The sequence below is a fragment of the Tenrec ecaudatus genome, chromosome 15, assembly GCF_050624435.1.
Source record: "Tenrec ecaudatus isolate mTenEca1 chromosome 15, mTenEca1.hap1, whole genome shotgun sequence".
NCBI classification, from domain to species: domain Eukaryota; kingdom Metazoa; phylum Chordata; class Mammalia; order Afrosoricida; family Tenrecidae; genus Tenrec; species Tenrec ecaudatus.
Window position 1 is genome coordinate 26,313,538 of NC_134544.1, and position 12,708 is coordinate 26,326,245.

General features: G+C 55.8%; 1 protein-coding gene across 1 annotated transcript in view; it reads left to right on the forward strand.

Annotated features, from left to right (window-relative positions):
- The window catches only part of MYO5B (myosin VB), a 169,098-nt gene that overhangs the window by 98,501 nt on the left and 57,889 nt on the right, over positions 1 to 12,708 (forward strand). The window contains exons 18-20 of the mRNA XM_075533231.1: positions 5,343 to 5,454; positions 9,525 to 9,736; positions 11,658 to 11,814. Of these exons, the coding sequence (XP_075389346.1) occupies positions 5,343 to 5,454; positions 9,525 to 9,736; positions 11,658 to 11,814 (481 nt within the window). The remainder of the gene's footprint in view (positions 1 to 5,342; positions 5,455 to 9,524; positions 9,737 to 11,657; positions 11,815 to 12,708) is intronic.

Genomic DNA, 12,708 nt, shown 5'->3' on the forward strand with positions numbered 1-12,708 from the left:
CTCTCTCTCTCTCTCTCTCTCTCTCTCTCTCTCTCTCTCTCTCTCTCGTTCTGTTGCTTTCTCCTTTATACAACCCACCTTCACCCTGCCTCATTCATGTATCAAGGTTAAGATCCCAGGCACAGTTTAAAATATGGAAGATCGTTCCATCAGCTCGCAAAATGAAGGGTAGCCAAACAACACTGTGAATCATGGCCTAGCCAAGTTGACACACATTTTGGGGGGACCCCGTTCAATCTATGACAAGGGTCATCCTGAATGTCAGTGTTGTGCAAGTCAGGCGGCTTCTGCCATCACACGGAGCTGAGCAGTGTCTGCTCCGAGCGTGGGGTGCTCCCACCCCACAGGGGCCCTCTGTCCTAAGATAGCGGGTGGGTTGGAAAGTGGAAGGGGTCAGCTTTGGGTAGAGACAGGAATGTAGTACCAGTAACTCGTGTCCTACTTAGGGACAAGGGTACATACCTTTAACACCATATCCATGTACCCTGACATGGAAACTGGTGACCCAGCGCTACTCTTAGCAGATTCTTCATCACCATCATCTTCCCTTGCTGCACATAGAGCTTCTACATCAGTGAAAAGGCTCTGAGTCTTCTGCCCCACTAAAACTGAACCCCTTGCTGTCAAGTCCATGCCGACTCATCTCAGTACTGTGGGACAGAGGAGAACTGCCCACAGGGTTTCCAAGGCTGCAGTCTTTGTCAAAGCAGACTGCCTCATCTTGTTCTCCCACCCAGTGGCTGATAGGCTGGAGCCAACCACCAACCTTCCAGTTAGCTGCTGAATGCCTAAACCTCTGCATGACCAGGGCTCTTGTCTTATGCTGAAATAACACTAAAAGCCAGCAGTTCTTTTCTGAATTTTATCCTAAGGAGTTGGCTCAAGGACTTACTTGAACTTAAAGACTTGCCTGGGCACAACTCTCCTTGGTGAACCTAGGGACAGCCCAAACAGACCTCCCCGTCCCTGCCCTCTCTCTACCTGACACGCTCACGGTGCAGCTAGGCACCTTCTCATCTAGATGCTGGGGTTAATGATTCCTGCACAACCGAGCTGTCAGCAGTGCCCCAGTGGTAGGCCGGGGACGGGAGCTGCTGGTGGACGTAGGAATTTGCATTTGACCTGGGAAGTTGAGAGCTGTCAGTGGGCTGCAGTGCCCCGGCAGCCCTTCAAAGCCAAGCAGGTTCTAGCGTGGTTCCGGTTCTGCCCCAGCCTGGAGGGATAACTGTTGTTGCTTCTTCCCAACCGTATCACCCTGCTTGGGAACAAAGACGGTGGGCTCCCGGGCCCCAGTGCAGCCCCTGACCTCGGGGCCTGAACGTAGCGAGCTGACCGCTCCACTGTGAAAGAGGTGGGCCACTCCTGCACATTGGCATGAAGCTCAGCCTCCATTTTCCTGGCTTGCACTTTGGTCTCCACTGCGGGCCTTCTGGTGGCAGGAATGGGCTCGGGCCCCAGCAGTAGCAGTTTTGGTTCAAGCCACTGCTGTCTCTGTAGGTAGGCTGCCATAAGCTCCAGGTTCTGAGCTGGACATGTCTTCAGGGTAAGAATAAGAAGCCCTGTCCCTGGAACCCACCCTGTCCCCTGTAGTCAGGCCACCATTCAAACTAGAATGTTTTCAGAGATCAGAGAGCGGTGTCGCCCACCAGAACGGTTTCTGCCATGGAACAGAAAGAGCAGAGAAAGCATCTGGAAGTGGGTCTTGGGCCCGTGCACTGCAGCCCATCCGCAGGTCAGGACCTCGTCTCATGGACTGGGATGACCGTTGGTGATGAAACAGCCAGGGGTGGAAAGGCAGGAGGGCAGTGCGGCAGAGAGAGTCTTCCATCACTGTATACACAGGCGTGGGAGCATTGTATCGGCACGTATTTTACACGAGACCCCGAGGGGGTGCGCTGCTCGGGTCTCCCACTGGGTGGTGGGTTGCGTTAGCATGAGAACCAGGTCTCCCCTGCCCTGTGCCAGTGAAGCTTTGCCCTCCACACAAAAGGGCTCTGTAAGGCTGGAAGCCATGGGCAGCACAAAGGACAGATGCTCTCAGCTGTCCACCGAGAGGTTGGAGGTTGGAGCCCACCCAAAGCCATCTCAGGAGAAAGGCTGGGTGACATGCTTTAGCAAATAGCCAACATCGCAAACCCTCGGGGCACGCACAGCGAGGTCACCGCCACTCAGCATCAACTGGATGGCAGCCGGGCGAAGGGGTAAGAAGTGGCTGCCCTGGGAAGAGGGAGTCTGGGCTCATGGTTTACTCAGGCTGTAGACCAGGAGCCTGGTACTCGGGCTTTGGAGTCATGGCTCTGCTCCTGTTTTCTGGGCCGGTTGACTTTGGGCAAGGACACCTCTGTGCTCCTGGACCCGCCCCACCTCCTTCCAGAGCACGGTGGTCACACTGCACAGACTGCTGTGAGGAACGAGCTGGGGCAGCGGGAGTGCTCGGCACCACAGACCTGAATCCTTTAAGATAGGAAAGACCATACCTATGCCGCGTCTAGGTAAGAGACAGAAGTTGCATCCCTTGCGCGCCCTTGTCTGGGTACGACGTGGCTGCGGTGGAAGTTTCTTGATCTGTTTTTTGTGAAACCTTAGGTTTATCCTTGTTGTAAATTTCTGAAAACTGAGCAATTAAGAAAAATGAAGTCTAATGTGAAAATGTAGTGAAATTCAGATGTCTCATGTTTATTTGGAGTCTCAGTGGTGGACAAGGAGCCCGGTGACACAGTGGTTAAAACACTTGGCTGTTAATTTGGCAGTTCCAATGCCGCGGCCGCTCTGTAGGACCAAGATGTGGCAGTCTGCTTCGAAAACTAAGTGCAGCCTTAGAAACCGTAAGGAGAACAGTCAACTCTGTCCTAGAGGACCCCTATGAGTCACGGTGTACTTGGTGGCCGCTGCAGAGCAGCCCCTGTCTCTCTCTGGTCTCCCTCCCGGCACGCTCCTTGAGCTTACCGCCACCTCCCCAGAGCTGTCGCTCCCTCAGCACGGAGTGATTGTCAAATGAGGAGCATTGACTTTTTTTTAGCCAGGCTAAATGCTGCTTTAATTATTTCCCCGGGGAAATCACAAACTCATAGGGAAAAATGAGACAAATGAGCCACAAACAGCCCTCCTGTGAAAGATGGCCAGGGTCCTGGGGAAGGTCACTTGGGGTGCTGAGTCTCCCTGAAGACTGCAGACTAGTCTAGGCTAGGGGGGAGGGTGCTCTTGAGTTGATTCCCAGTGCCACAGAGTAGAACCTGGGGGAGGGTGGGACAGGGTGTCACAATAGAACCTGTGGGGTGGGGGGGGCGGTTCTTGTCTGGAAATCCTCACAGAAGCAGATCACCAAGTCTTCCTCCCACGAGTGGCTGGGAAGGCTTGAACTGCCAGCCTCTGGTTAGCGGCCAGCTGCTGACAGTTGTGCCAAGATTCCTTATAGATGCGTGCCATCGGGCTGGTTCAGATTCTTGGAATCCCCGTGTCCGACAGAATGCGCCTGGGCCTGTGCCGTCCATCCTCACAATCACTGTCAAGTTTGGGTCCCCTGCTCCCGTCACCCTGTCGATCCATCTTGTTGGGGGTCTTCCTCTTTTGGACAGACCCTTTACTTTAGCAAGCGTGGTGTCCTTCTCCAGGGACTGGCCGGCAGGGCGTGAATTTTAATGGTGGGGTGTGTGTGTGTGTGTGTGTGTGTGTGTGTACTAGAACCCGCTTCCCAGGCACAGTGTGGGCCCCTCACGTTCCCAAACATTCATTTCTTCTGTTTCTCAAGGCCCCCACGGATGGCGAGTGTGTTTCCAAAAAAAGGAAATATTTTTTAAAATTTTTTTAATTTTAAAAAAAGGAAACAATCTCGTTTCTTTGGGCTGCCCGGTAAAAGACCCCAGCACGGGCAGCTCTCAAAAAAGAACTGTGTTTTCTCATAGCGCTGGAGACTAGGCGTCCTTATGGGGCCCTTCTGAGAGGCTTGATCCCTCGCCTCCCTCCCAGTGTCAGTCGGTCAGATGGTTGCTCTTCGTGTGTGGAAGCTGTCTTCGTGTGTGTGTGTGAGCGTGTGTGTGTGAGTATGGGTGTGAGGGGACAGAGAGACTCTGTCCCTGTTGGTCTCCCCCTCGGCCGTCACTTAGAAGGGATTCAGGTCAGGATCCACCCTCCTTGTGACGGTTTGCCCTCGCTGTGCCATTACGGACAGCAAGAGTCATCCCCTCAAGCGATGAGCCAGCCAGGGTGCAGTGCAGCACCGAGAAAGCACACACCATCCCTCTTTTTCTCTAATGCTCCCCGCCCCACTATCATGACCCCAGTTCTACCTTATAAATATGGCTAGACCAGACCATGTACACTGGTGTGTATATATAAGGGCCCTCGGCACATGGAATCCAGGACAGATAAATCCCTCGGGAACAGTCATAGGAATGGCGATACCATGAGGCTAGGGGGAAGGTAGGGAGAAAGGGGGAATTGATCACAATGATTGACATATAACTATGTGCCCCCCTGGGGTACAAACAACAGAAACATGTGTGAAAATAATAATTTATGATTTACCAAGGGTTGATGAGAGTGGGAGGGAGGAAAAAAATGAGGATCTGATGCCAAGGGCTCAAGTAGAAAGCAAATGTTTTGAAAGGGATGATGGTAACATATGTGCAAGTGGGTTTGATACAATGGATGTACAGGTTGTTATACGAGCTGTAAGAGCCCCCAGTAAAATGATTAATAAATGAGAGAGGGAGAGAGACAGACCCTCCTTCCACACCAGGTCGCTTTCCCCGGGAAAGCAGGTTAGGACCTCCACATATGCTCATGGGGACACAAGTTGGTTCTTAGGAGTACTTAGTCTGTCTGCTCCCCCACAGCCCCTCAGCAAGCCGCCCCCCCCCCCGGAGTGCGGGGAAACCAAGAACACGGTCCCTGGAGGCAGCTCCTACGTGGTTTCCGCTGCATCATGGGGACAGCCTGCATACCTGCAGGTGCGGGGTGTACAGTGACAGTTCTCTCTGACTGATGCTTTCCCAGGCTCCAATCCCTATGGGAGAGCTTCTTTTCAGTTGGCTCCCCCAAAGATCTGCAGCCGCGGACTCTTTCTGGGGAAGTTCCACTCTGCCCTACAGGGTCACTATGAGGCGGAATTGGACCTTCCACACGCAGAATACCATGTCTTTCTCCCCTGGAACATCGAGTGGCTTTGAACCACCAGCCCTGTGGTTAGCTAAGCCGCTTTGAGCAGGACACCACTGGGTTGGGAGGCTGGTGGGGCTGTTTTTGCTGCTCTGAAAAGCACTGGCTCTCGGGGACGCTGTCGGTGGCTCTGATGTGTCCAGGCGGCAAGACATGTCCGTGACATGCCTTTGCCTTCTCCACAGGTGGGCCTACCACGATTTCTTCAACCGCTACCGGGTGCTCATCAGAAAGCAGGAGCTGACCATCACGGACAAAAAGGCCGTCTGCAAGTCGGTGCTAGAGAACCTCATCAAGGTGAGCCTGCCCGGGGCTGGGTGGTCCTGGGCTCCGGCAAAGACTTACCCAGGATGCCCTGCAGTGAACAGAGTGTTGGTGGGAAGGGTGGGGAGGGATCGTCTTGGTAGCTTGGCCAAACCTTTCTATCCCTCTTGAAATGTCGGCATCCATTGACCTTCCCACCTGTACACCAAAATGCCAAACCCGGTGAGACACCCCCCCACACACACACTGTCACTGAATGACTACACCTCCCAGTGACCCTCTGGAGTCTTGAGTCTGTAGCTCGAGCGGACAGCCTCGTCTTTCTCCTGCAGAAGACCGGGTGGGTTTGAACTGCCAGCCTGCAGCAAGCAGTCCCAACACTGACCCGATTACAGGATCAGTACAGAGCCTTCACCTGCATCATGGACTTACTGCCTGGACTTCTTGTGGGCCTTCCCACAGGCGGGAAGTGAAACTGTGCAGCTCGCTGAGGCTCATGGGAAGGCTGCCCCTGGGTTCTAACCAAGGCCAGGAGCTCCATAGCTCAGCCCCCTGCAGGGCTCTGATTAAGAGCGCCTGGGCACACACTGGGCATCAGCAGAGGGGACAGTCGCTGTACATCTTTCAGCTTGTCCTTATCACAGCCCCTCACCCCAAGAACCGTTTCAAAGAGGAGAACCGATTCCTTGTTTCACTTGAAATGACCTGACGTCACTTGACAGTTGAGACGAAGGGTATATAAGAATAAAACAGCCGTGGGGACCTTTTGTGACAGGCCCGACTCTGGAGCATTTCAACGCTCCTCGGAGCACTGGGGCTGGGGTGCAGAGTCATAACCCAAAGCTCCTGGCCATTAAGTCGGTTCTGGCTCATGGTGACCCTAGAGGGCAGCGTGGATCTACCCCTGTGGGTATCCAAGCCTGTCAATCTTCAAAGAAGCAGACTACCACATCTTGCCCCTGTGGAGTAGGGGGTGGGGGTTGGTTTGAACCGCCCACCTGTCAATTCACAACCGAGCACTTAACCACCTCACTGCCAGAGACTTGCTGACTCACGGAAATCCTACAGAAGGGGGTAAAACTGCCCTTGGAATTTCCCCGACTGAACCTCTCCATGGCAGTGGAAAGCCTCCTGGTGGTCTCAAACTGCTGACCTTGCAATTTGCAGCCCCGCGTGTAACCACTATGTCACAGGATAGCCAAGTATAATTCCCCCTCTCAATGTGTTCTCGTGTTCTCAGTCCAAACCAAGAACCCAGTGGCCCTGGAGTCCACTCAGACCCAGGGCAGCCCTCAGTACAGAGCAGAACAGCCTGGTGGGGCTTCCACTGCCGACTGCCAGCACCAGACCCATCTCCCAGGCACCTCTGGGTGCTTCTGACCACCTAGCTCTGTGTTAGCAGGTGAGCACCAGCCCCTCTGTGCCACACACCTGCCCCCTCCGGGCAGGGATTCCAGCAGAGATAACCGCAGAGCTCGGTCATTAATGCTCCCGAGACAAAGGATGCCTGCTGCCACGTGTTTGCAAAATGCCCTTTAAGAAAGCAGTAAGAATTCCTATAAAAATGTCAAGTGTGGGTCACTGGGCGCCTGTCAGTCTGTCCTCTGGAGCAGCTTGTCAGCACGTGCTCGGGATTGGAGGGGTGAGGCTCGGTCTTTGGTCAGCGTGGCACAGTTGGCTTCCGGCCTCATCTTGGTCTCTCCTGCCCCTAGCTGGAGGCAGGGCGGCCCAGGGTGCTCCTAAACAGGGTGCCCTTGCGAGGTTGCCTTTGAGAAAGAAGAGTGGGTATTAGTCCCTTTGCCCCCCCCCCCTCCCGCAACAGGGAGGGAGGAGACGGTGGCAGTCTGGCACGGTGAGGGCTGCCGCTGGCTGGACTGTGCTTAATGAGGTTTTCTGGGGCTGGTCGATCAGTGTCTACATTTGCACATCTCATCTTTCAAGGGCAAGAGAGCCCCTGGTGAAGGTCAGCTGACCGCTGTCACACAGAGGCTGGAAGCTGGGTCTCGCCACAGACATGTAGTCACGACTGGCAGGGAGAACACTCTGCCACCCAGCTGTCTCCCCCGTCCAGGGCCAGAGATCCATTTCCTCCCACCAACCCTGGATTTCTTCGAAGTCACCAGCAAAAACTCTGATTTCCGAACGGGGGATACACAGGAGGGCACCCTGGTCAGGCCATATCAGCTTCTGCCCATACACAAGCCCTACAGCTGACACGACCTGGCACTTCTGCCCGGGCCACCCTTTGACCCACTCGGACCTCTTGGCCTTGCCTGGCATGGCTGCCTCTTGTTTGCCCACCAGCAGGCACGGGAGCTGTCCTGGGGTCCAAAGAAGCAGTCCTCATGGACCCCACCTCCAGCCAGGCTACAGAGGCCATGGTTTTGCCCAGGCCCCTCCCCCTCAGTGATGGGCACAGGCCCTGGCACACAGAAGGAACACACTGAAAGTTTGTGGGGTGGATGGATGGATGGATGGAAGGAAGGAAGGAAGGAAGGAAGGAAGGAAGGAAGGAAGGAAGGAAGGAAAGAAGGAATTGCCCCTAAGCAAACTCTTAAGAATCCATGCTGAAATGACCCCTGCCTGAAAGGACTTCCCCTTGTTGCCAGCCTGGCCACCCTCTACTCAGCTCCTGCCAACGTGCTCAAAGACGTTTTCTGGTCTGGAAGCCTGCCTAGCCTCCCAGGCAGAGGTGCTCACTGCATCTTCCAGGGGCCAACAGTTCTCTACTTCTGTCCTCTAGTGACGGCGCCCATCCCCTTGAATCATGGCCATGGGGTTCCTGGCCAGCTCACCAGTCTGTGGACATCTAAGCTTCAGGGGTCCTACTGTGATTGTGTCCCCAGCATGCATCCTAATCATCACTCCCTGCGGTGAATGTAAGGGGACATGAGCCTGCCCTGACTTGACCCCTGCCCAGCATGGCTCTCGGTTCCTGCGTGTTCCTTATGGGCAGTTGGGCACTTTTCTAACTGTATCAGCACCTCCTCCCATTGAACCCTTCTGAGATAGACCCGAGTATTGCCCCCACTTGGCAGAGGAAGAAACGGAGGCACCGCTGTGAGTTGCCCCTGATCCCACAGTCTAAGCCACAGTGCCTACCAACGCAGCCTGCTGAACGTCACAGTGCAGGATGGTCGTCTTCCCGGGGCACTGATGGGCAGTGCTTGACAGCCTACCTGAGACCTTGCGTTGTAGCTTGTTATGCCCCCCCTTTGCCGTAGGCCACCTCCTGGACCCTGGTGCTCCAGGGACTGCGCAGGGAGACAGACTGCACAGAGTCACGTGTTGGCTGGGAAGGGCACCCGCCAGCTCTCGCCCCTCCTGGGGACGGGCTTCATGCCTCAGCACTGTAAGGTGCCTCAAGGTCCCCAGGCGCAGCAGCCACACTGCTTGTGAGGGCGGCAGCAAGAGGCAAAGGCCACTGTCTAAGTGCAGGCGGCGGTGCAGAGGTGATTAAGCAACACGGGTTCAGAAAACAGGCGAATGCTGTCAGCCACAACCGAGGCGGGTCCGTGTGCCAAGTGGAAGAGACCCTGATGGTGTCATGGCTTACCCAATGAACTGCTTAGCACAAGGACGGCGGTTCAAACTCACCAGTCCCTCCGAGGGTGGAAGGTCAGGCTGTTTGCTTTTGTAAAGAGGTACAGCTTTGGAAACCCCAGGGCCCAACTGCACTCGGCCCTTCAGGGGCGGTGTGAGTCAGACTCGACCCGAGAACAGTGGGTTTGGGTTTGCATTTGCCAAATCCATAATAGTGTTTTAAAAAACAAAGAAGTACGGAAAATAGCATTTTCCCAGCATCCTATTCCACAGTGCTGTGGACCCGAAGCGGCACAGGCCTGCTCTGTGTTTCCGTTGGCTTGCCTGTCCCCATTGGCCATGGTGCCAGCTCTCTGTGGGCAAGCATCTTGCTCACCGCTGACTCAGAGCGCCTGGCACAGAGTAGGGACGTGGTGTCTACTGCATGCATAGGCACCCAAAAAGGAGGGATGTGTGTGTTACTTCCGACAACGAGCTGGGGTGGTGGGAGGCATGGGCTAAATCAATGCACCCTCGCTGCTCCGCTCCCCATCAACCAGCTCTCCCCCCACCTTGTAAAGGATCCCGATAAGTTCCAGTTCGGCCGCACCAAGATCTTCTTCCGAGCAGGCCAGGTGGCATACCTGGAGAAGCTGCGGGCCGACCGGTTCCGAGCCGCCACCATCATGATTCAAAAGACGGTCCGAGGCTGGCTGCAGAAGGTGAAGTACCGCCGGCTGAAGAGGGCTACCCTGACCCTGCAGAGGTACTGCCGAGGATTCCTGGCCCGCAGGTGAGCCCCCACCCCCACCCTACCGCAGCCCCCCATTCGTGCATGCCTGGGGCAATAGAGGGGGTATGGTGGGGGGCGTGATCTCTCTCCTCACCACTCACGGAATGGCTCCTGTGAGGCCCATCTGCACCCCAGCCTTCAGCCTCTTACCTCGGGGAGCAGGTCTGGTTCTCAGGTCTCCTGGTTCATCTCACCAGCCCCAGTCGAGGGCAGAATGGTTTTACATGCTTGCAGCCCCAATTCCACAACCCCTGGCTGGGAAGGCCTGGGAGAGGCCCCTGGGAGTTGCTGAACCTGGCCATCCAGAGAGAGAGGTGTTTAAACACCAGTAGCTCCCTCGGGCTGAACCCCCGGCTATCCAGGGAGAGAGGTATCTAAACACTGGCAGCTCCCTCCCTCAGGGCAGAGGGGCCATGGCAACCAGGCCCCAGCCCAACACTGTGCTGTAGCTGCGGCAGTAGCAGCTTGTCTTGAGCCCTCCGTTCCTCCCTGGTGTCGTTGAGTGCAGTCTGAGCTGCGGATGGAGGCCCCAGTCTCCAAGCTCCCAGCCAAGTCTGCAGATTCGGGGCCAAGCCCCAGTTGAAACCAGGATATTCTCCCAACAGGGAGTGGCTTGGGAAGCAGTAGTCAGCACAAGGGAAGGTGACATCGGCAGCTCAGCCTCCTTGGCTTAATTTAACTCTAGGGAACCGAGGGTCCCTGGGGTGCGTGCCCAGAGCTGGCAGCCCGGAGATCCCAATGTAGGAGACCCAGTTCCTTATGCCTGCCTGTGTGGACACAGCCACAGTGCTTGCTGTCACTCATCCCCACCTCCACCACCCCAGCTCAAGACAAAGTCCACAGGAATGAGAAGAGGGTCGGTCATCGAGCCCAAAGCTCATGCCCTGCCTTCTATGTCAGCCAGTGACTCTCACCACGTGTCCCTGACGCGGGGCTCCGAGGGGGCTCTGTGCGGTGAGTGGCGAGAGTGCCATCTCCGTGCAGGGAGTGTGTGTTGCCAGTGCCTTCAGGACCCACCTCACCTGCAGAGAAAGCCCCGAGGAGAACTCCAGGGACAGTCCCTTCGGCAAGCGGGTGGGCTGCACAGAGGGCTATCGGGCATCTTTCTGTCTTCTGAAGCCCCCGCCCAGGTCAGGTGTGAGCAATGAGGAAGGGAGCGGCTAACAGAAAGATGGGGCTTTTGAATCTACCAGAGTTGCCTCAGAAGAAAAGCCTAGCAGTCCTACTAGGAAGCCTTTGAGAGCCCTGGGGGTGCTGCTCTGCTCTGCCGCACATGGGGTCAGCTCGATAGCGCCTGGTTCCTAACTTGCAATGCCCTGCATGTCTGCCTGAGCAGGCACTAGGAGCCAGGTGGCCATAGAGTAACAAAGGGTAGAGAGTGCCAGACTGACTTTCTGCCTTGCTGGAGGGGAGTGGAGTGGGGCATGCAGAAATGGAACAGAGGGAAGAATGTGGGATTTCTCCACGTCTTTTGGAAGCCTCCTCATAAGCCCTCCACCCACAGTGGGCCCTGGCAGGAAGGAGAAGGCGGGAAGGGTCTGTGTGGACCTAATCACTTGCCCTTCAGCAGCTAGTGGACAATCACTCGCTGCACTAGACCCTGGACTAGGTGGAGGTGACACTCAGGAGGAGGGGCAGAAGGACAGACAGGCACCTGGGTGGGAAGTGCTGATGCTGATACTTCAGGACAGCCCAGGTTTCCGGGAGGGACAAGAGGGGCAGGAGGGGCCGGGGTTATTCCTAGAATGCATGTGAAGCAGTGTACAAACCCAGGGACAATTCAGAGGCCGCATGGGTGCTTTCTGAGGGCCCCGTGCTCGGACATTGCTAGAATCGGGAAGGGGTAAGAGATACCTGGTGGAGGACAGAGGGGACCTGCATTCTGTGAGGCTGTGCTGACCCCTTGGGTACCTCCCCACAGGTTGGCCCACTACCTGCGGCAGACCTGGGCGGCCATCGTGCTGCAGAAGCAGTACCGGATGCTCAGGGCCCGCCGGGCCTACCAGAGGGTCCGCAGGGCTGCTGTCGTCCTCCAGGCCTGCACCAGGGGCATGTTCGTGCGGAGAATCTACCACCAGGTAGGTGATCAGCTGCTGCCCCAACCCTCCAGGGCTGCCCCTTCAGAACTAAAGCAGCAGACACATGTGATATACATGAATTCATATCGCCACTCTCCCTGTGTCCTGGTCTAAGTCCCATGGGAGGGAGCTGAGTCACCTGTCTGAGGGCTGGTGAATGGAATTGAGCTCCTCTAGCCTGCAGAGAGGGGGCAGGGTTCAGTACCACATGCTCTAACTCCTCCTTTCAGTGGGAGGATCCGGAGCCTGAGGACTAGTGGACCAAGGGCCCTTGGCCTCCCCCGGCTTGTCTGGTTATTCCAGAGAAGCAGAAATCCTTGACTAGGGAGCCCCGGGGCAGGGCACGTGCGCCCCACCCAATCACAGGGACATGGTGAAGCTCAGCTCAAAGAACGGGCTGTGGTGCCCAAATAGAAACTCCCCGTTCTTCTAAAATGAGCTGCTCCCCTCCCCCCCCCTCGTAAGGAAATCGCCTGTTTTACAAGTCAGGGAAGTAAAGCACTGCATTGAAAACCAAACAGTTGTCATAAGGCCAGCCGTCAGAGTGGAACACACCAGAGCATCCGACAAGGAGGCTTCAGAAAGCACCTGCAACAACCAGAAGCACCAGAGCAGCGGTTCTCAACCTGTGGGTCAAGACCCCTTTAGGGGTTGAATGATCCTTTCACAGGGGTCGCCCAATTCATAGCAGTGGCAAAATGACAGTGATGAAGTAGCAATGGAAATCATTTTATGGCTGGGGGGGGGGTCACCACAACATGAGGACTACATTAAAGGGTCACGATATTAGGAAGGTTGAGAACCACTGAACTAGATGGTACCCACTGGCCACTACCAATGTCTCTGAAAACCCCAGATGGAGTGGGTGGAGAAGGTGGCACCGAATTCATGGGA